A 24,700-nucleotide genomic window follows, 5' to 3' on the forward strand; every position below is an offset into this window, starting at 1 on the left:
AGAAGAGAAAGCAGATCTAGTCACAGGGAGGATTCCATCATTTAATTTCCCATGTAAAATTGTGTGAACTTTAAAACAGGAAAATGACTACTAGATATTCACTATTAAGGAAATGAAAGCAGTAGTGTCAGAGCTGCCAGGAGCACATGACCTGCAGCAGATCACAAGTTTAAATTCAGAGACTCCATGGTGACAGCTGACATGGAGTTAACCAGGTATGATCAAACTGTTTTACCAGACTGCAATCTTACAACCTGTACTGTACACAAGTGACGATGAACCGTCTCTGTAGTATAAATCTTCTCAGTGAGCACCTCTGGGTTGAACTACATCTTGAACTTTCTGACATTTGAAGTAAAACGATACACAATATACCTAAAATAAAATAAATTGTGATCAAGCATTACAATAATAAACTTGTTAATCGCAAGCATAATACAGTGTACTGCAAATACAACAGTTGAGATTATTAAATATTTCCTAAAAAGCCAATCCTGGTGACCTACATGCATGGCAATGTCTGTCGCGGATTCAAAACATTGGAATCGATTTGGTATTCTATAAATTCTAACAACAAGGAAAGACTAACTCCACAATTCATCACATAGAGCCGATCGTTGTAATGTCAAAAACAGTTGATTTGAAAAAGATGCATTTTAGCATTTGCTACCGATCACTATTTGAGATAGTTTTCTACGAGAAGAGCCGGGACGTATTACATGAGATACTTTACTTTCAAACGTCCATGCTATTGCTGGCTGCCTGTCGTGACAGCCAGTAGCCGCTAGCTTATTGCGGTAACTCGCCAGCAGCTAGTCGAGGGCTAGCCACCGCTAGCTAACGTCCCTGAAAGGTTACCTGTTAAAGGCGAAAGCCTCCGAAGACCGTCTGTAAGCGGCACTTATCCAGGACAGATGTTACATAGTGGTCACTAAATATGTTAACGTTAATAACGGACCACGAAGCGTTACTTGGATAACTTACACAATGTCATCCCAGCCCTGCGTGTCCTTGCCTGGCCAAAAACGCGTCACACAGCCTGTGTTAATGCTGCCTTCACGGGTGTTGGAAACACTGATACTGACACCAACTACCATAAATAGCGTCTTTTTTTTCTTCATATTATTCCTGTTGTTCTTCTTACATTGTCACCACATTTTACTTTATCGTTTTCTCTGTCATCACCTCTTTTCTTTCATGTATATTCCTGTACGGCTCAGAGGTTGTCTCACTCTCTTGGCAATTATCGTAAAGACCCATTTGATGGTTTCCTATGATGTAAAATGTACTGTTAACGTTGCATTGTCAACGTACCTACCCTGTTTTGGATTGAATGTAAATGTCTACCCTTAATTACACTATCCTATAGCTGCTGTAAACAATTAAAGATTACAGATTAAAAAAGATAAAAAGAACACAATAGAACAGAAACTCAAAGACACAATAAAAAGACAGTAAATGGAAGTTATAAATAAGTGTAACAGAGGTTTTGTGATAGGGGAATATGCACCATAAATAAATAAAATAAATAGCACATGCCCATGATCGTTGTTTACTAGCAGCATATAAGGGCAGCAGCAGTTATTGCACAGACCAGAACAACAGAGTAGCATTAACACTGAGAAGGGTTAGAGAGTCTCACAGCCTCTGGGAAGAAGCTGCTTTTCAGTCTGGTTGTCCTGGCCTTGATGCTGCGCAGCCTTCTTCCTGAGGGGAGGGGGGCAAACAGTCCGTTAGCAGGGTGGGTGGAGTCGTTCATGATGCAGGAAGCCTTCCTCCTGCACCTGGTGGCATAAACGTCTGACAGGGTGGGTAGGCTACTGTCCATGATCTTCTGGGCAGACTTCACCACCCGCTGCAGAGCCTTCCTGTCTGCAGCAGATCAGTTGCCGTACCACACCGTGATGCAGGAGGTAAGGACGCTCTCCACCGCATATCTGTAGAAGGATTTTTGGGCTGGGGTGCAAAGTCCAGCCCGCTTCAGCTTCCTCAGGAAGTAGAAGCGCTGGTGAGCTTTCTTGATGATGTTGGCTGTGTTGTTGCTCGAGCTGAGGTTATCTGTGATGTGCACTCCCAGATACTTGAAGCTGGAGACCACTTCGACAGCTGCTCCTCCGATGCAAGGGAGGGAAGGTGTTGTCGCCCCTCCTGAAGTCCACAATCATCTCTCTTGTTTTTCCCGCATGATGCAGAGGTTGTTTGCTCTGCACCAAACCTCCAGATGTTCCACCTCCTGCCTGTACAATGATTCATCATTGTGGGAGATTAGTCCCACAACTGCTGTATCATCTGCAAACTTAATGATGTGGCTGCCCGGGTAGTTGGCTGAGCAGTTGTAAGTCAGCAGGGTGTACAGCAGGGGGCTCAGGATGCACCCCTGGGGGGAGCCGGTGTTGAGGATGACAGGGAAGGATGAGATGTTGGGTATGAATCAACCCTCTAAGAACTTTATAGGACCTTACGAATCCACTCCTAATCTCCTCTGGACATCCAAAAGCATCCGATTGGCAGACCACAATAATTGTGTAGTTGATTTTAAAGTTTAAAGACCAGAGAGGTAAGGACGCACTAAACCATTCAGTGCTTTTAAAAATAATAACATTTTAAGACCAATATCCTAAAATTAAATGTAAGCCCTGTGCAGGGTAGCACGTACAGGTGAACTATGGTCTTGCCTGCGTGCGCATGTTAAAAACCAAGCAGCAGCATTTTGAACTAGCTGCAGGTGAGACAGCAAAGACTGGCTGACACCAGAATAGAGACTGTTGCAGTAGGCAAGCTACTTTGAAATAAAACCATTAATCATTTTCTCTAAGTAAGTCATCAAATATCACACCCAGGTTTTTTGCTGAAGATTTACAATAAGGGAGCAAAGGGGCCGAGGGTGTTACTAAAAATAGCATGGGGTCGAAAGATCCAAACAGCACCACTTCAAGATGGAACCAAAAGGGAGCAAATATAAAGAAAATAGGAGGGTTTGCTGTCATGATTCTGCCCCTTAGAACTCTGTCGGCACTTGTAAAGTCTTGTTTTTCAGTGGACTGTTATTTAATGCTTTACTGCTCCCTTGATTTGCATTCCTTGTGTATCCCTGTTAAGTTACTTCTGTTATCCCTTCTGTTTCTTGTATTACGTTTGCCATTTCCTGTTTTACTTAGTAGTTTCTTTCCTCGTGTTGCTGCACTTCCTGTTGCCCTGTCTCTTGTCTGTGACTTTACATTTTCTTGTGTTTCCCTGTGATTGTCTGCACCTTTCCCTAATGTGTCTCACCTGTATTCAGTCTTCCCTTGTGTATTTAGTTTGTTGTGTAGAAGAAATGCTTTGGCCGAGTGTAATCGTCATTACGGAACTAGTGTCCTTTATGGGCGAGGTTATTTTGACGTAATAACGTTGTTGTGACCTCAAACGTTCTCCCTATATAATGTATAATACTAGTCTACTCTACTTGTTACAGTTTCAATAAGTGTGCTTAAGATTTTGAGAGAATACAAGGATTAGAAGGTAGGATAGGGTTTTTTGTGTTTTGTGTTGTCATTGTTTCATTTCATTTACTGATCATGTCATTACTGGTTTGATTGCTACTCCTAATCTGTTAACTGTCAAGTAAAGACATCTTTTTCTCAATTAACTGTCTCACCACTTATTCATAGCATACAGTGAAGTGTTAGAATTGACATAAAAAAGGCTCAGGTAATATCCACACAGTCATTTATAAGTCAACATTTATTGACATGTAAATATAAATAGAACTGCAAACAAGGATAATCTAACTTAAGTTGCAGGGCAGGCAGCACTGAATGCTTTGAAATTAATATAATAAATTACACACCAATGTGTAACCAAAATACAAAAACGTATACAAAGTGAAATTACCCACCAGCCACAACTACTTGTCCTCTGCTTCTATCCCCTTTTCCCTGAAGTTTTCATTCAATCTTGTAAAACTTTTCCCGGGTCTGGTTCTCTACATTTTTGGTCCAAGTATTACTCAGCCCTTAATGTTGTGGAATTTTGTCTATACTCCCTGAGAAACTCTTGGTTCTCGGGCACCAAGCAATGCCATCTTATCTATGGCAAACGGAAACAATCTGTGAGCAGCTGAAGTCTCTCTCGAGGTGTCATAGTCGCGGTGAGATGACGACATTACTCTAAGCTAAATACTGTACAACTACAGAGACCGGAGATGGGTAGACTATCTTGGGACGCCATACACTGTGAACCTATTGATCTGTGTAGCGAACTGGAAGTCTCCTCAGTCTCGTCAATATTGACGGTTTCCGTCTTCCTGATTCAGCATCAACTCCATGAATTATTCCATTTCACTTAACACTTATTTTATCCTCACAAATTCAATATTGGGAATTTATAAAACAGTTTTTTAGCTGCAAAAATATTTTGTGTATGTGTAATTCTAATTTGTGCAGGTATATTTTTTAACAGCCGCGGTTCTGTATATATACTAGGGATGCAACAATACAGTCAGCCCACGGTTCAATACGTACCTCGGTTCTTGGGTTAAGGTTTTGGTACACATTTTGTGCATAAGGAGAAAAAAAATTGCAATTCTTGTGTTTTTCTGAACCGTCAGAATAGGCTTGTTGGAAGGCATCAGCAAGAGACAACTGTTTTTTAACTGACGGTGTTACCTGCTCAGCTGTCCTGCTTCCAGACAGTGATGCTGGGTTGTGGCAATGCAAATGTTCGCTCATATTGGAAGTGTTACCATTTGCATCAAGTACGTCTATCTGCAGCCGCAGCCACACAGCAGAACACGCCTAGGGCACGACAAGCCCACGGCACAACACACCTATTACTCGTACGTCATGGCACAAACACGCCCATTGCTCATACGTCACGGCAGAACACGCCCATTACTCGTACGAACACCAAATACCACCGAGAAGGGTCTATCTGCAGCCGCAGCCAGACGGTAGAGCACGCCTACGGGAGGACACGCCCACAGCACAACAGATTTTTTTTTTTAAAGGAAAGAAGAACACGTGAATGTGGATAAGGAACACAACATAATTTGAAAAACAGATTTAAATATAGGTATTTATCAACTGATAACCAGGAATAATTTGATTAGATTTTTAATTAATTAGACAAGTGCTTTTTTTTTAAAACGAGAAAGAAAAACATAAAGCAATAGAAGCTGTCCAACAGTTCAGATCCGGGTGAGGGATTATGATGCGAGCCCAGGAGCTCCCGGTAGTTTGCGGCGGTGTTTTGGCGTTAAGTATGAGCAATGGGCGTGTCGTGCCGTGGGCGTGTCGTGCCGTAGGCGTGTTCTACAGTGTGGCTGCGGCTTCAGATAGACCTACTCCTACTTGCTGCAGCAAGCTACTGGCTAGACAGTCACTGCTAACGCTAACACTTAGTTTGACTCTATAAAATGCCAAATGGAGCAGCAAGAAATTCAGCCAGCCGCTTCGTCGTTGTAATCGAGTGTTTTGGCGTACTTAGGATTTTACATCCTGCCGGGGAAGACGGAGCTGGACTGGGAGCTCCCGGGCTCACATCATACTCCATCACCCGGAGCTGAAAGAGGAGCAGCGGGGACCGACACCAGCAGCCGACCGACCCACACTAACACTGCACTACTTTAGCAAACTTTCAGCCAACTCGAGTCGGGTATGGCTGCAGCCCTGGAGCCTCCCGTCTCCCGTCTTTTAAAGTATTTTATTCATTAGCATGATTAGTACGAAGAAGTAGCGAACCAGAGGAGAGCTTTTATTTTGAAAAGGCACGAGACGGGAGGCTCCAGGCTGCAAGCCATACAGGCCTGTTTTTAATCTCCCTTAAGGACCTTTGCCCCCACAGAGTAGTCGCTATTTTATTTACGTTACTTGTTATTTTATTTGGAATCTGTTTTTGAGTTGCATCATAGCAAAATGTTGAGTGAATTTAGGTTGGGCTTTTATTGTGAAGGGTAGAACGCAAGAAGGGAGCGGATGCGCTGTAGGGTGTTTGATGGTGATAAATAAAGTTGTTCTGTCTTGTTTCACTCTGGTTCATAAGATCGTCTCCGTGTTGTTATTTAGTATAAATGATTCAGTACAGGCGTAGCAATAAACGCTCGGTTACATTATTAAAATTGTGCAAATTAAGCATTAATAAGGATACATATATTATTAATATTAATAGAGCTAAAGGTTTCATTAATTTAAATATAATGAAGCTGTTATTTAGTAGTAGGGAGAAGGGTTGAGACTAAATACATTTTACTCCTCATCCCTTTTCAAACAAAGTTTATATAGAAACTCTCCAGCAGTTGGTATATATTATAAACCAACTGTTGGACAGTTTCTATTCCGAGTTATCAGTTTATAAATACCTATATTTAAATCTATTTTTCAAATTATGTTGTTTTCCTAAGACACATTCACGTTTTCTTTTTTCCTTTAAAAAAAATATGGTTATGGTGCATTGTCTTTCGAAGCCACCGTAGTGAAGTCTGCAGATGGACCCTTTTCATTTGCATAGGCGACTAGCGAGAAGCAATGTTTGCAGAAAATAATTGTTCTGTTGACTTTTTTCGTTCCCTCGTCACTGTTTTCAACGCTAAAACCAAAATGTCCCCACCAACGATTTGTAAGAAGACGGTGCTTCTTCAAACTCCTTCTTCTGTGCTCTGCTCGCCATGTTGAAGTGATGTGGGAAATCTGTCTCCAGTGATTGGATATTTACTCGGCATGGAGGCGTTTCGCCAACACATGCTACGTTCAAGTGCTCCTCTAAAACTCCAACAGCGCCAATTCAGAGAGAAATACGAAGCATGGAAACATGAAATTACATTTTATTGCAAAACTGAAAATACCAATTCACAAGTGCGTATTGAACCTTGCATAGCGTAGCGCACGGTTCAATATTATATTGAAAACCGTGGCATCCCTAATATATACAGTGTCGTGTCTTTTGAGTCGAATCTAATGTTGATTGCAACCATAGTAACGCACTGTTATTTTAAAATTAAAAGCAATAAACAGTTACAAATAAATATTGTAATTATCATTATTTCGTAAGAATTAGAAATCCTTTTCAGTTAGACTGTAAATTGAAAATGGCTTCACTCCAATGAGTTTCCTGATTTTTCTGGCAAGAGCTTTTGTGCCCTGGACCGGACTTTGATAAGCAGTCTCCTTTTTTGGTAACTTGTCTTACCATCACTCCAAAATACCTTGGGATTGGCCCCAAGAGAAGAAAGCATGGGTCTATGAGACGGCAGTCTTTCAGGCAGCGTCAGGTTTCAAGCAGCCAGTCCAAGCTTCAGAGTCAGGTTTCCAGCGACCAGCCCAAGCCTAAGGCCCCGTCCACACCACAAGATATTTTGAAAACGACCCCCCCCCCATTGTCCTCAGCAGGTGGCCTGAAACTTCTCCTTAAGGATGGATTCATTGGAAAGACGCATCTAGCTGTAGAAACACTGTAGTACTTATTCCCGGCCTATACGTGGCGCTGTTTTCTGCTACAGAACTCCACCAAATAAAGAACAAGACGAGGCATAGCATACAAATACTCGTAGAAGAACAAGCCAAACAACGGACGGATGTTGGAGAACCGGCTGTTGAGGAGAAGGCGGGAAGTTTGGTCCCGGGACAGTTTGGGGACACTTCACACGACTGGAGAGATTTTTCACGGGCTCTGGAAGTGGCGGTTGGCAGAAACTGGTTTGTGACTGGATCGGGATGATGAGTCAGGTAGATGATGATGACGGCGATATGGTCTCTGACAACTGGACTAACGTAGGTAGCCAACGAGGAAGGGGAAATGGTGGACTGAAGGCGACTAGCCTAAACAACAAAAGGGGTCTGGAGGAGAACAGCTCAGATGAGGGAAGGCAGGTCATTCGGAAAAAGGTAGTGAGAGAGGGATTTAAAATAATTATCAGATTTAAGACGGAAGATGTTCATACACCGATTAGCCCGATAAATCTGGCAAAGGAGTTAAAAAAGAAGAAAAGAGATGTAGAAATGGCAAAGATCCTGAGGGATGGGAGTCTACTAGTCAAAGTTAAAACAGAAGAACAAAAAAATAAAACGATGCGAGTAGAAAACATATGCAAGAAGATCGTGATTGAAAAAATAGTTCTTGGAGAGAAGAAAGGATGTGAAGTCAGGAAAAGGGCTGTGGAAATACAGAAGATAAAAAGCGCAAACAACATCAGTTATGCTGTGAAGCAATCAAGAAAGTACAAGGACAAAAACCCAGACAACAAACGGAAATAGAGAACACAAGTCTGACAGCAGTGGTCGAACAAGCGAAGGACAAAGAAACAGCAGCATTAGTAGATAATATTATTCTGTTCATCACTTACGTTATTAACTGCATGGATCAGGTCAAAAACAAAACAGAGAAAATAAAAATTATAGCAAAAGGAGCAGAAAGATTTTTGGGGATCAAGAATTTGACATGGGAGCACATCAACAAGAGACTTGAAGCGGAAGGGAAACCAGGCAGTCAAGCTGAGGGGACATAATGAAAATTCTGCAATGGAACGCACGTAGCCTTTTAGCAAATGGACAGGAGTTCAAAGGATTCATTCAAAACCTCTCAAGAAAGCCAGACATTATATGTATACAGGAAACATGGCTAAAACCTTCATTAGAGTTCATTATAAAAGGTTACATGGGTGTCCGCAGGGATCGAGGGGAGGGTAATGGAGGAGGATGTGTTATATTTATAAAGCAGGGACTGCAGTACAGATTTTTAAAAAGAGGGGATGAACTAGAGTATTTATTGATTGAAGTTTGGACAAAAATAGAGAATATTAAAAAAATTAATTTTTACAATCCCTGTAAAAAAATTAGCAAGTGATATAATGGAAAAAATAGCAAAAGAGTTACAAGGACAGGTGATATGCTGTGGTGATTTTAATGCACATAGTACGTTATGGGATAAACGCAATGACAATAATGGTATAGTTGTGGAGGAATTTATGGAAATTAAAAATTTAGTATGCTTGAATGATGGAAGTGTGGAAGAATAGATGCGAGAACAGGAGTAGAGACCTCCATTGATCTGACACTGGTATCTGATACGCTGGCAAGTACTTGTACATGGGAGGTTATTAGAAATACAACAATTGGCAGTGATCATTACCCGATAATGGTAGATATTGGAATTGAATATGATGGGGAGGTAACAAGAGTGGAAACATGGGTATTCAATAGTGCAGATTGGGATAAATTCAAAAAGATAACTGAGCAAGAAATGGAAAAAATTCTAATAAAATGAAAATGTGAATGAAGTAAATTAGAATGTTTGTAAAGCCATCTTAGAGGCAGCAGAGAAATCTATAAAGAAGAAGAATAGTAGTCATAATATTAAGATTGTTCCTTGGTGGACAAAAGAATATAGTAAAGCAATAAAAGCTCGAAATAAAGCATTTATAATTATTAAAGTGAATAGCAGTTTTCAAAATTTTATAGAATATAAAAGAGCGCAGGCAAGTGTACGGAAAATAATAAAAGATGCAAAGAAGGAATACTGGAGAAGATTTTGTAATACTGTGGGAAGGGAGAGAAATTGGGAAAGTGTGGAGCATGATTAAAAGAATGGAGGGGGTAAACAAGAGTGTGGTTATCCAGTTTTGAGCGAAGGGGGAATAATAGCAGTGAAGGATGAAGAAAAGGCAGAGATGCTAGCTAAAACTTTTGTCAAAATTCATTCACATCAGTGGGGAAGGCAAAGGGGAAGGGAAGACACATTAGCAGGAAATGAAGGAATATTAAAGGAGGAAGAAGACATAGACAACTTAATTAATAAACCATTTAGTGTTACAGAGCTGAATCAATCTCTGAGGAAAGAAAAGATGTCAGCACCAGGAAAGGATCAAATTAATTATATCATATTAAACCATCTTGGGGAATCAGCAAAAGAAAAAATTCTGGAGTTGTATAACAAAGTGTGGGAATTAGGTTAGTTACCCTAAAGCTGGAAAGAAGCAGTTATAACACCAACACCAAAAACTGAGAAAAATCGCTCAGATCCCATAAATTACAGACCAATCTCATTAACGTCAAACGTGTAAAATAATGGAAAAAATGATAAATGAAAGGTTAATATATCATATTGAAAAGGAAGGATTTTTGTCTAGGTATCAGAGTGGATTCAGGAGAGGGAGAAATACTCTGGACCCAGCTATGTGCTTAGAAAATGAAATAAGTAAAGCTCAGGTTAAAAGAGAGAATGTAGTTGCGGTCTTCTTTGATATAGAAAAAGCATATGATATGATGTGGAGAGAAGGATTGCTAATAAAACTTAAGCAACTAGGAATCAAAGGACGGATATTTACATGGGTTAAAGACTTTTTAAACAAAAGAATAATTCAAGTAAGAGTAGGAAGGAGAGAATCCGAAAAATTTGAAATAGAAAATGGAACACCGCAAGTGAGTATAGTGAGCCCACTAATATTTTCCATAATGATAAATGATATTTTTGTGGGGGTAGAGAATGGAATGGGGGGGTCATTATTTGCAGACGATGGTGCAATTTGGAAAAGGGGTAGAAATGTAGAGTTTGTGTTAAAGAAAATGCAGGAATCCATTAAGAATGTGGAAGAATGGTCACATAAATGGGGTTTTAAATTTGCTGTTCAGAAGACTAAAGTAATGTGTTTTACAAATAAAAGAATTAATAATTAAATTAAATTAAAATTATACAACCAGGAAATAGAGAGAGTGAAACAGTTTAGGTTTTTGGGGATATGGTATGATGAGAAATTAACATGGAAGGTGCATATTCAAAAAGTAATAGATAAATGCAAAAAGGTACTGAATGTGATGAGGTGTTTGGTGGGACAGGAGTGGGGGGCTGACAGAGCAGTGATGAAGGCCATCTATACAAGCCTGATCAGATCAGTTTTGGATTATGGGTGCATAGTATATGGGTCAGCAGCAAAAACGACATTACAAAGGTTAGACACGATTCAATATCAGACACTAAGGTTGTGTACAGGGGCATTTAAATCAACACCATCAGCAGCATTACAAGTAGAAATTGGGGAAATTTCACTTGAAATGTGGAGAATACAATTAGAAATAAATTATTGGGGACGGTAACAAGGGCACAGGGAGGATCATCCAGCACAGGATATTCTTAAACCCTGTTGGGAGATGGAGAAGAGGAGAATGAGAAGTTTTGGATGGGAAGTTCAAAGGTAATGTGAGAAACGACAAGTACATACATTGAATGTCAGTCCAACAGTACCAATGTCGGTAATTCCACCTTGGATACTCCCAGATGCCACAGTGGATTTAACACTTTTCGAAAAGAATAGACAAATGATTAACTGGTTCAGTGTACAGAAATGAATTGATAGTTATTATGGTTATGTAAAGATATATACAGACGCATCCAAAAGCTCTGATGGTAAAGTAGCAACAGCAGTATCAGTACCAGAGTTTAATGTCACAAGTGGGAAAAGAATCAGTGATGGGTTATCAATATACACCGGGGAGATGTTGACAATTCTTGAAGCAGTACAATGGGTGGAAGAAGTAAGACCAATGAAAACCATAATTTGTTCTGACTCAAGCTCATCATTACTCAGTATTAGTAGCTGCATTTGGGTCCTGCACCGTTAAACATGACACTCTTTTGAAATCCGAACTGCCCAGGAGTCCAAAATTCCAATATTAATTCTAAGTAATAATAAAATGTCCTCACTGCAAACTTACTTGCCATTAGAAAAACATGGCCAAACATATCCAGAGGGTATGACAGAAAAAAATATCAATGGAAGGACAAAAAGGAAGACAGCTTTTCCGTTCCAATACATGTCCAAAAAACAAATAAACCTGGGGTCATGTACATAAGGTAGATACAGAGGAACATCCTAAAGTTAGTGTTTAGCAAGGTGAAAAATGCAACCTGTGTGAAAAGTGGCAGCTCACAGCCCTCTCTGTGTTGAGGTATCCTTTCAAGAAACCCCCCAAGCAATTTTGGTTTTCAATCTAGGAGTCAACTTGACACCACTATGTCATCTTGGGAGTGTAATGGTTACATTTAATTCGCCAGCACATGGTATTGTCCTTGAGACAAACCTGTAAGGGACAGGGAACTGGTAGACCCTATGTTTCTCTGTGTTATTTGTGTTTGTCTTTGTGTGTCTTCCTCCTAAATTCAATAAAAACTCAGCTTGATCTACTGTTAATTTGTTGTCTGCATTGTGGGTTCTGCTCTGTTGCTTTTATTAACGAAGCTGAACAAAACCTAGAATGTCATATGTCAATTTATTTCAAACTAACCAGGATTTGCTCAAAACGGAGACTTCACGCATAACCTCAACAGCACCAAGGATGGCGGATAGACACACCGTCTATCCACCATCTCAAGTACCATTGTAATAAAAAAATAAGTTCAGGGCAATCCCCCCTTTTTTCCCTCAGGTAACTCCTATTTTGCAGTTACTATGCTGAGTATGCTGCCACTGTAGTAATAGTCTAATGATATAAAGTCACACCATATGTTTTTTTTAAATTGAGGAGCATCTGCAGCCTCAGCAAGCTGATGTTTCAGTTGACAAAGTTGAGAGAACAGTGGAAGAGGTAGTTTTTATTATGCTTCTATGGGGTATTTTAACAAAAAGCAACCTTTAAAGTATGAAATTTCTTACATTCTCTCTCTCCACCTAATCTAATATATCTTGATATATCTTAAAACAAAAAATGCAATATATTATATTACATTATATTTAATCATGTGAATAGAAGCAATGATAATGTTGGTGCAGGACAGAGTGGAGTGAAGGATTATACATGATGGTGTCACTGCCCCGGCTTTGACTTTCCCGTGTTTCCCTGTGTGTGTGTGTGTGTAGGTGCTAAACAGCAACGAATGAAGCTCTCCAGTCAGTCTTTGCCGGATTATTCAGCTAACTCAGTGTGGACTGACTCTGCACTAGTTCAGGTTCCTTGTGATTACCTTTCATTGCATTCACTTGAGCTCTTGGGTATAACTTCAACTAATACATACTCCTGAACAGAAGGTGGCAGTACACTTATTTAGAAACTGTTGTAGAAAAAATTCGTCGCCATCATCCGGCATCTGATCTACGTCGTCACGTCGCTGGGCCGCGTGACCTGTGTGGCTGACAAACTGAACCGGGTAGAAAAGCACATCGTCCAACTCCGTTGTTTCCATAAAATTACAGTTGAGCCAGAAAATGCCGAGGAAAACGAACGAGGAAACAGAGTGGGTGGGCGATGACGTAGCAGCAGCTGGTGAGATAATGTTAATGTTTGTTAAACAGCTACTAGCAGGCTAGGTAGCGTCAGAGCTAACGTTAGTATGTCAGTAGTCCGGTTGAGGTGCCACTTGTTCTTCACTGAAAATCGCCAAATTCCAACCTAAACCGCGCATTGGTAACTGTCCAGCAAACGAAATAAACTTCAAAGCTGTCTTGAATATTTAGTATTTTCTGCTTTATTAGAATTGTAGATATTTTACCAAAAAACATCCATCCTATTAAATATCAACTGTGGCTCATTAGCTATATCGCCAGGACCCTAACTCCACAATATTAGCAAAAAAAAGGCTAAATGTCATAAACAGGCAAAGCAGCACCTGGTAGGCATCGGATGAAAACATGTTCGATCAGATGTCTGTAGAGTAACAGCAGAACATACACACCAGTGTCCTTTGGCCAACAAATGCGCCTACATCAGCCCAACCAACACAACGTGCAGTCTATTTCTATTGACACAGGAACTACAATGGAAAAGTCAAACAAAGCATATTTGAGCCCATGTTAACCTTGATGACTTGGCCCATTCATGGAATGGATGTATTGCAGACTTATGTGACAGTTTAGTATGAGATTGACAGGGCTGGACTGGGACCAAAAATCAGCCCTGGCATTATTGGCCCAGGTGGCCCACCAGAATCGGTCGGACACCACCCACCATTAAATATGCGGACCTAATGTACTATTCCCCCAAAGCTGAGTAGTAAGGGCCGTGGACAAGTGTCGCACTGTACTCACTAGGCCTGTCACGATAACTGCTTTTTGTTCCTAGATATATTGTTCCAGAAATTATAGCTATAAACCATTTTTTGATTTTTGACTGCTGTGAGAAATGTTATCAAAAGATTAGACTTGCGTTTAGGCCCAGTAAAACAAGCAATTTGAAGACATGGTGCATTTAGAAAAATACTAAGAAATCCGTATTTTCTGACATTTTATAGACCAAAAGATAATTGATTAGGACGAGAACAGATGTTATGTCCATAAACAAGCATGTAGACACAATGACTATCATTGAGGTCAATAAAAATTAATTGAGTTCATATTCATGTATCGTACGATAAGTCGCTAATGTAGTCATCGTTACAGGCCTAGTACTCACTCACTCTTGACTCAACCTCAAATTAAAAGTCAGCACTTGCATAGTCATTGTTCAAATTGAAACCCAGAATGCTGGTGTGCACACCTGACATGAACAGTACTGTGATACATAATTGAGACACTTTTTGCCATTGTTTCTGGTGCCCTCTAATATGTTTTTGAAAGTAATACATTTGTTGTCTTTCAACAGAAAAAACTGTGAAAAAGGGGAAGAAAGATAAAAAGGGGAAAAAGAGTGTGAGTACTTCCCATGACTCATTTGATTCTTTTTTATATGTATCAAAACACTTCATAGTTGAGGCTTTAACTCTATGCCACAACGTTTCCTGTGTGAATGTTTTTCTCCAGTTCTTTGAGGAACTCTCCACGGATGGCATACCTGAAAAGGTACATGAGGTGGCTGTAAAAGAAACTCAGGGAAAACAGGTAATCGTCATTCTGAAAGTAGGTCTATTTAACATAACTTTTTCTGCATCCTGTTCTTTACTATTGATAAAGAACTATACTTTACTATACAGAAAAATATGAAATAAAATGAGAATAGAGTTGAATGGACTTATGTTTTATTTCTCGTACTGTACTCTCGTACGGTATTCTTGAACACTAAACAGCACTATTTTGAAGGACTATAAAGTTCATGATGTGTGTTGAGCGATGGGACTAACACAAAGCCAGTCAAAGGAAAAAGGTAACACTGTTACCTTAGCCCTTCGACTCTAAATACCAGAGTGTTGTATCCATGCACTTCCATATTTGCCAGGTATTGGATTGGTACATTTCCGATAAACAATCTCAATATACACTTTTAAAATGACTTCTCTTAAAGACTTCCCTACCTGTGATATAATTTGAAACTGTTCTTTTCACCCTTAGAAAAAGAAGAAAGACAGACGGAAAGGAAAAGGTGGAGACGCAGATGAGGATGATGATGAAACCAATGTCATGCTGAAGCTGAAAAAGCTCTCGGTGCAAGCAAGTGACGAGGACGATGAGCCAGGTATAATGTCTCAAGACAGTTGAATAAATCTTATTCCCACATCGGTGAGCGGCCATGACTCAGGAGATGGTCGATGGTTCGATCCCTGCCAAAGTGTCCTTGGGCAAGAAACTTAAAGATCCCCTCTAGTCACGTTTTAAAGTATATAAAATAATCTGCTATGCCTAATATTTTGTTTGACATAGTTTACCCCAAAAAACCTTAAGAAAACGTCTGAAATGGGGCTGGAAACCATCAGCTCTCTCTCCTTCATTGAGGAATTCTGAGTCTATGAATGTTCATGACATTGCAAATAACACAGACCCCGCTCACCACAGCTGCTCCCTCTAGGTTGACCGGTGGAAGAATGTGCGCCACAAGATGGCTAACGGCAACATTGGCGAGATTCAGCCATAAAACTTTCACAAACTGCTAATGCTAATGCCAAATTTTGGAAGTTTCTGGTTTCTTTGCCTACATTTGCCTACATTTGCATATTCGACAGTGATTGTTTTTCTGTATTTGTGACATACCAAATCTAGCCTGCCAGGATTCGTTTGAATTTCAGTTTGCAGAGAAGTGCACAGAAATCTTCTACTCCTGGAGAGGAATGTCAAAACACCTCTAAAGTGACAAAATTTGCTCGGATACAAGTCCCTATAGTCAATATCAGACAGAAACAGAAAGAAAAAAAGGGTGATTTTAACCCCAAAAAATTGCCCCTGGCAGTGCTTTTGTTTGATTCTGCTTTACAACATAACCACTATGAAATATCTGACATGAAACAAAACAAAACAGGTTTGTTTGATTGTTGTTTGATTCAATTATCTGTCCTCACTGACGGCGCTCCCACTCTGCATCACTCTGTACTTGCTCGTCCACAGGCTCTCTCTCTCTCCAGTGTGCAGAAGTGTAACTGAAAGTGTTCTGCCATAGATTCTGCGCACGGATTCTCTCTGCAAAATAAAAAGAACGTCTCCCAAGCGCGATTAGTATCCACAACAAACCCACGTTGCCGCTGCGGCTGCATCTGGGAGACTGTTGCTAACTGAGCTGGAGGAAAATACTGCTTCTGTGGTAATAAACTGCGGTTTTAATGATAATTAAAGCTGCGAGCAGCGATGATCGGGACCAAGTACTCTCGCCGTCGGGGACGCGCGGGTTGCCGCTCTCGACGTGTCTGCCGAGTTTCGTGACAGTCGGTCGGGAAGCGTGGATTTCTCTTCCCTGTGTCCTCACTTTGAAAATGCCATCTTCCTGGTGGGTTTAGTTCATGGCACTGACAGAAGCTGGAGATACGTTCGCCGCTGATATTTTGTACACACGGGTGGCTTGGTTATTTTTATTCTAGGGGGTGCTATTGAGACGTTTTGCAACGGCTGAACTTGAAACTCGTATCGGATCAAACTGTCCATGTTTGTAATGCGTGTGCCGTGTTTCGTGCCTGTCGAAGCATCCCTGTCCCAGTAAAAAACATCTCCCGTTTGGTGGCGAATCGCGCTTCGCCACGGCCGCGCCTTTCGCCGTAGACTATAAAACCCTATGTACTGTTTGATCCGGAAGATCTCATCTACCCGTCGCCCAAGTTTGAGGTGGATTCGATTGTCCGCCAAGGAGGAGCTGGTGGTAAAAGTATGACACCTTTGATTTTCCATATTTTGCCGTTTAAAATCAAAATGGCCGACTTCCGGTTGGGCGGAGCTAATGGCTCCAAGAGGCTTTTTTGAAGGTCGGCGGAGATACACCAGTCGACCGAATTTCGTTCATCTGCGTCAAATTTAAAGGCATTGGAATTGACTTTGAAATGTTGTAGGGGGCGCTATGGAGCCATTTTGACAGAATTGGACAAAAGACACATCGGACAAATCGACTTGCCACTCTGAACATGTCTGCCAAGTTTCGTGAGACACAGATCATCCCAAGTGCCTCAAACATGTATTCGTATTTGATGGCGAACAGGGTGTCACCATGGCAAAAGCGTTTGACACATGGTCAAAACTTTCATAATACAATATCAGCCAAGTCTCACAACTAAGTGACGAAAGGTGGCGCTATGGAGCACCTGGGTCTCAACTTGTGCCGGGCCTCTGGGTCTGAGTAGCGGGAGCAATTTCTGACGCGTGTGCCAATTTTCATGACGATTTACATATGGGAACAGCCTGAAAACTGAGCGAACGCGGCTGAATAATAATAATAATAATAATAATAATCCTTACGGAAACAATAGGGCCTTGCACCTCGGTGCATGCGGCCCCTGGTGCATGCTGCACTGGGGTCCGCGCACCTCATGCTCGGGCCCTTATAATCCTAACGGATTCAATAGGGCTCACGCCAGCAGTGCTGGCTCAGGCCCTAATAATTCTAACGGATTCAATAGGGCTCTGGCCAGTAGTGCTGGCTCGGGCCCTAATAATCCTAACGGATTCACTTTTAACTAATAATAATCCTTACAGATTCAATAGTTCTCTCGCCAGCAGTGCTGGCTCGGGCCCTAATAATCATTACAGATTCAATAGGGTTCTCGCCACCAGTGCTATATGAATTTGTGTAAATGTGTCTTGTCGATAAGACCACATAAAGATATTGTAAACATTGCTTACAATCAGGATGCATTCAGCTTCTACAAAAACTGTTATATAAATACATAGATAAGCCATAACATTATGACCCCCTTCCCAATATTGGGTAGGTCCCCCCTTTGCCCTCAAAACATCTCTGACCCGTAGAGTCTTGACTCCACAGGACCTCTGAAGGTGATTCTGTGGTATTTGGCACCAAGACATTAGCAGCAGATTCTTTCAGTCATGTAAGTTGCGAGGTGGAGCCTCCATGGATCGGACTTTTCTGTCCAGCACATCCCACAGATTCTCAATTGGATTGAGATCTGGAGAAGTTGGAGGCCAAGTCAACACTTTTAACTCGTTGTTCTGTGCCTCAATCATTCCTGAACCATTTTTGCAGTGTGGCAGGACGCATTATCCTGCTGAAAGAGGCCACTGCCATTAGTAAATACTGTTTCCATGAAGGGGTGTACTTGGTCTGCAAAGTAACATCCACATGAATGGCAGGGCCAAAGTTTTTTCAGCAGAACATTGCCCAAGGCATCACACTACCTCCGCAGGCTTGCCCTCTTCACATAGTGCATCCGGGTGCCATCTCCTCCCCAAGTCAGAGACAGTAACGCACCCATCCACATAATGTAATAGAAAAAGTGAGGACGGGTCAAGGTCTTTACCGGGTACCCGTGAGATAAAGTTGAATTTCGGTTCTGCTTATCAGTTATCTGTAAGGACGTGACAACCTGCCATGAGGTTTTAATTCATCTGCCAGGACCTGAATGTCTACGTCACGTATCAATGTACTGGCACCTGTGTTTTGAAATGAGCTAGTGCTTAGCATGCATGCTAACATCAGACCAACAGAGTGAAACACACCATGAACAGGCAAAAGTCTTACGACGACAAGCAAAGATGCGGCAAATGCGGGTCATTTATTAGCTGCAGGTCGGGACGCACGTCAAATCTGTACAAACAGATGTTTGATGTCCTGCAGGAGTGTTACTGTGTCAGCCTGATCACTAGTACAAGCACCTCAAGTAAAGATCATTAACATGCAGGACTTCAGTTCACATTTTGCCCCTATTGCTGCTTTGATGAAGCAGCTGCTGAAAAAAGGAGGAAACTGGTAGTGACACAAATCGTGTAGAAGAGTGCACTGATTCACACGCAACGACCAATAGGCCTTTAATAAAAGCTCAAATGATTCAGTTGCAAAAAAATCACAGTATTGTTTATCACAATAATTGTGGCCTAATATATCATCTGACAAAGTAGTTATCGTGACAGGCCTACTGTCACCTTTCTATTAACACCAGCGTTAACTTTTTCAGCAATTTGTGCTACAGTAGCTCTTCTGTGGGATCGGACAACACTGACTATTCTTTGCTCCCTATGCACATCAATGAGTCTTCGGTGACCATGACCTACCACATTGTGGTCCTACCCCAGACCAGGAACACCCAACAAGTACTGCAGTTTAAGAGAGTCTCTCACCCAGTCGTCATGCCAGAACAATTTGGCCCTTGTCAAAGTCGCGCAGATCCTTACGCTTTCTCATTGTGCCTGCTTCCAATTTCGAGGACTACGTTTTCACTTGCTGCCTAATATATGACAGTTGCCATTATAAAGAGATGTTCAGTGTTATTCCCTTCACCTGTCAGTGGTCATAATGTAATGGTTGATCAGCGTACATTTACCATTTACATCTGTTGAATTTTATTTAATTTTTTCAATGCTTTCCCTTCTCTCTCCACAGTTAGTGCCACCAGTAAAGAAAACAAGAGGAAAAAGGTTTGTATTAGTCAACATTGGAACACTGTGCTTCACCTTTATCCTTTACATGTTGGCTGTGTAAAGCATCTCTCATGTCTTTCAGGGTGGAAACATCTTTGCTGCTCTCAGCCAGGGCCAGAGTGATGAGGATGCTGATATGGACGAAGATGAACCAGAAAAAAAGGTACAGTACTGTATTTCATTTGGCTTAAAATTACCACAAAATAAGTGTTCACTGCTCTCATCTCTTAATGTCATACATCACAGAGCTGAAATTATGCTGATTTCAGAAGTTTGACTGCATTTGTTTCCTGTTTTAAAAAAACAAAGTTATCTTCCGCACTCAACACGCTGCCCCCATGAAGACAATATGAAATTATGCCACAAAAGCCTGCATTAGCTATAATCAAATTAGCGGTTGGTGATCTGGCCAAAAGATCATATGCCAATCTTTTGGAATAGAATTAATGCTCCATCATCTGAATCACAATTTTTCTAACCATCCAGGGCAGGCTATCCAAACAAATGAGCGAAACAAAACAAGTGAGCATCTTATGTCAGAAAAAGACAAATGAAAAAAATATATATTAAAAAAATAACAGCAACACCAGTACAATAGTATACAGTGCATCCAGAAAGCATTCACAGTGCTTCACTTTTCCACATTTTCTTATTCCAAAATGGATTAAAATAATTTTTTCCTCAAAATTCTACACACAATACCCCATTATGACAGTGAAGTGAAAAAAGTTTGTTTGAAATTTTTGCAAATTTATTAAAAATAACGAACGAAAATATAACATGTACATAAGTATTCACAGCCTTTGCTCAATACTTTGTTGAAGCACCTTTGGCACCAATTACAGCCTCAAGTCTTATTGAGTATGATGCTACAAGCTTGGCACACCTATTTCTTCTTTGCATGACCTCTCAAGCTCCATCAGGTTGGATGGGGAAAACCCTGGATGTCTTAAGCAGAAGTATTTATTATAAGAGCTCAATATTTATCAAGGAGATTTCTGGTTCGTTCACACAGATCAACTAGGTGATCAGTGTATGGCGCCCCAAGACAATCTGCCTGTTCCCGGTCTCTGTAGTGTAATTAGTTTAGGGTAATGTCGTCATCTCCCTTGAGAGAGACTTCAGCTGCTCGATGATTGTTGTGGCTTGCCACAGACAGATTGACCTTGCTTGGTGCTTGAGAAGACTCGTCTTAACAGTTTCTCAGGGGAGGATAGACAAAATTCCACGACAGACTCCAATCAAGTTATAGAAACATCTCAAGGATGATCAGTGGAAACAGGATGCACCTGAACTCAGTTTTGAGTGTCATGGCAAAGGCTGTGAATACTTACGTACATTTTATATTTTCGTTCTTTATTTTTAATAAATTTCAAACAAACTTTTTTCAATTTGTAATTATGGGGGAATTTTGTGTAAAATTTTGAGGAAAAAAAAATTAATCCATTTTGGAATAAGGCTGTAACATAACAAAATGTGGAAAAAGTGAAGCGCTGTGAATACTTTCCGGATGCACTGTATGTCACACTTGTTTGCAGTGCATGTGATGCTACTACTTTGCTGTTGTCGGACTTTAAATAGCCCAAATATCTCCACACCACCAAATTCCTCTGAGGCTTCGTTTAAACAATGTACTCGTCTTAAGAGCCTTGGGCTGTGTCCGTTGAGATGTCTTCTTCGGTAACGCTGTCGCTCGAGTTAACATTTTGTGTCGTCATCTTCTCTTTTATCTCGCTCTCACTCCTGACGGACTGATGTGCACGGCTGCAGTAGCGCAACATTTAATGCGTGAGCTGCTGCCAGCTGCTTCTCCTACGCTTTGCTCTGTGCTTCAACCTAACTTCAAGTGGCTGTAACTCTATTCCAGCCACATGATCTCTTGGTTTTAATGAATGCACACGCAGTTTTCTCTAAGAAAACTGACAGTCTTTTATTTTGCCATGATAAGTGTAAATATATTTTCGGTTTGAGTCTATGACGGAACAAATGAACCACATCAACTGACCCCTTGCAACGCAAAGGAGCAGCGGTTCTACTCCGAGCTCCCTCCGAACGTCCTAATTCCTTTCCTTATCTCTAAGGCTGAGCCCAGCCAATCTACGAAGGAAGCTTATTTCGGCCGCTTGTTTTCGCGATCTTGTTCTTTCAGTCAATAACCAGAGTTCATGACCATAGGTGAGGGTCGGAATGTAGATCGACTGGTGAATTGAAAGCTTTGCCTTACAGCTCAGCTCCCAATTCACCACAACTGTCCGTTGAATTTGTATTTTATATATATATCTCTTTATTTATTTTTTTCCAGTGCAATGAGGGATGAATACATTTACTAAAAAGCCAGAGATTGCAGCTTTTTCTATGTTAATAAACTCCGGGTTCAAGAATACATATGTGCGATGGGAATGTGTTGTGTATTCATTTTGGAGTTACTGTAGATGAACCAACTAAATTAAGGAAAAACGCTAGGCCTCCCTTTCTCCTAATAGTGTAAATGCATAAGACAGAAAATCATACAAAATGTCCATATGCACACCCATGTCTAGGGTTGGGAAGCAAGAATCGGTTCTGGGTCAAAACCGGTTCCAATTTTCCAAGTTTGCGGTTTCAATAAGACACCTGCATTTTGTTCTGCTTAGCCGTTCCTTCATACTTCAGTCATGCAGTGAGCATTAAATAGTCCATAAAAGTTGTACTTATCATCTAGGATCTGCTATACGGACCTGATGTCACGTCATCATTGCGCAGTATGTCAACTACGCATGTGAGAATACGAGCAACTTCTATTTATATTCTGGACCATGTCTGGCCACAACAAACGTTCAAAGTTTAGACACAGTTAAAGATATTTTGTGCAAGGGAGGGAGCATCTCCAATATTTCCAAGCATTTACTTAAACGCTGGGTGAATTAGAAGGAATGCACCATGTTTGATGTGGTGCGGTCTTCCTCAGGGATACAGCTATGGCTAACGCTAACTTAAGAGCAGTGATTCTCAACCTTTTTTGGGCCAGCGCCCCCCTATCCATTATCCAGGTCGCTTAACTATCTAGGAAATAAATATTTTTGTCTGAAAATAACTAATGTTATAATAATATCAATGTATAATTAACAATATTGGATTTCTATTTCTTACTTCATGGGATATTTAATATTTTCATGGAAATAAAAAGAAAACTGACAGAATTCAAATACTGATTTGGCTGGTTATCATGTACCCTGTGGCCCTGTTGGTTTGTCTTTTTCAAATGCCTTCTCTGCGTTACATTTTAACAACTGAATATCTCTAGATGTTTCAAATTTATAACCAATTTAGTTCACAATGATGTGTTTATCAAATCATCAGGCTATATCTGATGAGGACGACGAGGCGGTGAAGGACAATGCTGAAGAGAAAACTATAAGGAAGACAGAAGCCAAATCTGAGGTGGGTGCTGGTAAAGATCCAAGTCTGTCTAAAAACGTGAGCTAAGATGAGCATACATTGTATGGATTTAACTGGATTCTAACTCTGAATAAGCTGTTAGGTAAACCCTTTCCCTGAACAGCGATTGTCCAATCAGGGTTGGCAACTAGAACTCTAGAATTGCAGAGCTCTAAGATTTGGCCTTCTTCACAAGTTGAAGCAGTAGGCATGGGACTGTAATTACAATGATACTCTGATACACAGTTTGGACACAAACACATTTCATTAATGTATTCGGGTAATTATTATTTTATTGGAATAGTATTCATCATGTGCTGTAGTTAGCTTGTAGTTTTGACACTGCGCTATGAAAGATTTTTTTGCCGTAAAACAAACATTTTACTGTCCACATCTCATGTCTACATTATGTTCTCTCTTGCTTACAGAAGCATGGATGGATTAGGTTCAAAGTAAAAACTTTAATTGTGGGTCATCAGTTTTGTTGATGACCTTAAATGGCCAATGCAGTCAGGGTCTGCATTTATGTCTCCTTTGTGTTAATGGATAGTATGATAAGTCAGGTAACAAACATTTTTTTTTATCAACCATTGCATTTAATTTTTAGGATATGCCAACCTTATTGCTTAAAATATGCAAATGGTAAATGTGAAAATATGGTATTCAAGATGTGTGTTAATGTTGTATTAATAATGTATTAATCAACATTAATTCCAGGCATGTAATTAAACCTTCAGTGCTTATCTTTTGTCTCCCCCTTCTGGCAGTATGATTAATTACACAACCATGAGTCATAATCGCTGTTTTCTTTTTATCTGGAGAGTCAGCAACTTTTCTTGGAAGGTTCCTAGGTTTTTCCCCCCATTGTCTTCACCATACTCTGTTTTACTCTACCCTTCTTAATATCTGTTGCTACAATTGTTCCCCCTTTAGCTCTGGCAAACCAATCATTGCTGGTTCAGGGCTCCAGACAAATGTTTTTATCTAGGAGCCATTGGCTCCTAAACCCAAAGCATTTTAGGAGTCAAATTAAATTTTCAGGAGCCAATATATATCGATGTCTTATGTTTTCATACCCCATCTGTACTGTCTGCCCTGCATGCCATAGTGTGCACAATGTATCCTTTGCACAGTATGTGCCATGTCCAATATGCTTTAATCTTGTTACCATAAATACATAAATGTAAAAGAAATCCCCAAAACTAGAACCGATGAAGCTGTTTTTGCCTATTTGACAAATGTTTTTTTCTATAGATTCTGCACTTTTGGGTAATATCTTCATGGATGAATGCACTTATTGTAAGTCACTTTGGACAAAAGCGTCTTCTAAATGAATGTAATTTACGCATTAGTTTACGCATTTCTTTTTCTGGCGGTTGTGGTTAGCTACATTTAACTTAAAATGAAAACTCCGTCCAACAAAATTACATCGAAATAGCCTAAATAAAACACATGATACCACATCAAAGTTGTAAAATGAAACGTGATATTAAACCGTCCTCCCATGGTTGTGCAATAGCGACCGGAGACAAACACGGTGGCGGAGAAGCCAATGTAGAGCGGCTGCTCTACATCTGGAGTTTTTATCCCGGTGAAGTTTAACTT

The 24,700-nt window shown here is 40.5% G+C and overlaps 2 protein-coding genes and 1 long non-coding RNA gene across 6 annotated transcripts in view; 2 read left to right on the top strand and 1 right to left on the bottom strand.

Moving 5' to 3' along the window:
- Window positions 1-1,120, bottom strand: part of c5h6orf136 (chromosome 5 C6orf136 homolog) — a 35,232-nt gene extending 34,112 nt beyond the window's left edge. Inside the window, exon 1 of one of the 3 annotated variants that reach the window (XM_035634252.2) lies at window positions 985-1,120. The gene's annotated coding sequence lies outside the window, so the exon portion shown is untranslated. Of the gene's footprint in view, window positions 1-858 lie in introns of all 3 variants that reach the window. The other 2 variants (XM_035634250.2, XM_035634251.2) reach the window with 2 other exon arrangements.
- A 25-nt stretch (window positions 1,121-1,145) lies between these two features.
- On the top strand, window positions 1,146-3,628 carry LOC118310910. The gene is made up of 2 exons (XR_004793867.2): window positions 1,146-1,913; window positions 2,078-3,628. It is a non-coding gene; the product is annotated as an uncharacterized LOC118310910 (long non-coding RNA).
- A 9,421-nt stretch (window positions 3,629-13,049) lies between these two features.
- abcf1 (ATP-binding cassette, sub-family F (GCN20), member 1) overlaps window positions 13,050-24,700 on the top strand; it is a 31,186-nt gene continuing 19,535 nt past the window's right edge. For both annotated transcript variants that reach the window (XM_035633120.2, XM_035633122.2), the window contains exons 1-7: window positions 13,050-13,226; window positions 14,541-14,587; window positions 14,699-14,776; window positions 15,224-15,347; window positions 19,641-19,675; window positions 19,761-19,841; window positions 23,018-23,098. In XM_035633120.2, the coding sequence (XP_035489013.1) occupies window positions 13,169-13,226; window positions 14,541-14,587; window positions 14,699-14,776; window positions 15,224-15,347; window positions 19,641-19,675; window positions 19,761-19,841; window positions 23,018-23,098 (504 nt within the window). In that variant the 5' untranslated portion in view covers window positions 13,050-13,168. The remainder of the gene's footprint in view (window positions 13,227-14,540; window positions 14,588-14,698; window positions 14,777-15,223; window positions 15,348-19,640; window positions 19,676-19,760; window positions 19,842-23,017; window positions 23,099-24,700) is intronic.

The sequence above is a fragment of the Scophthalmus maximus genome, chromosome 5 (genome assembly GCF_022379125.1).
Source record: "Scophthalmus maximus strain ysfricsl-2021 chromosome 5, ASM2237912v1, whole genome shotgun sequence".
Lineage (NCBI taxonomy): Eukaryota > Metazoa > Chordata > Actinopteri > Pleuronectiformes > Scophthalmidae > Scophthalmus > Scophthalmus maximus.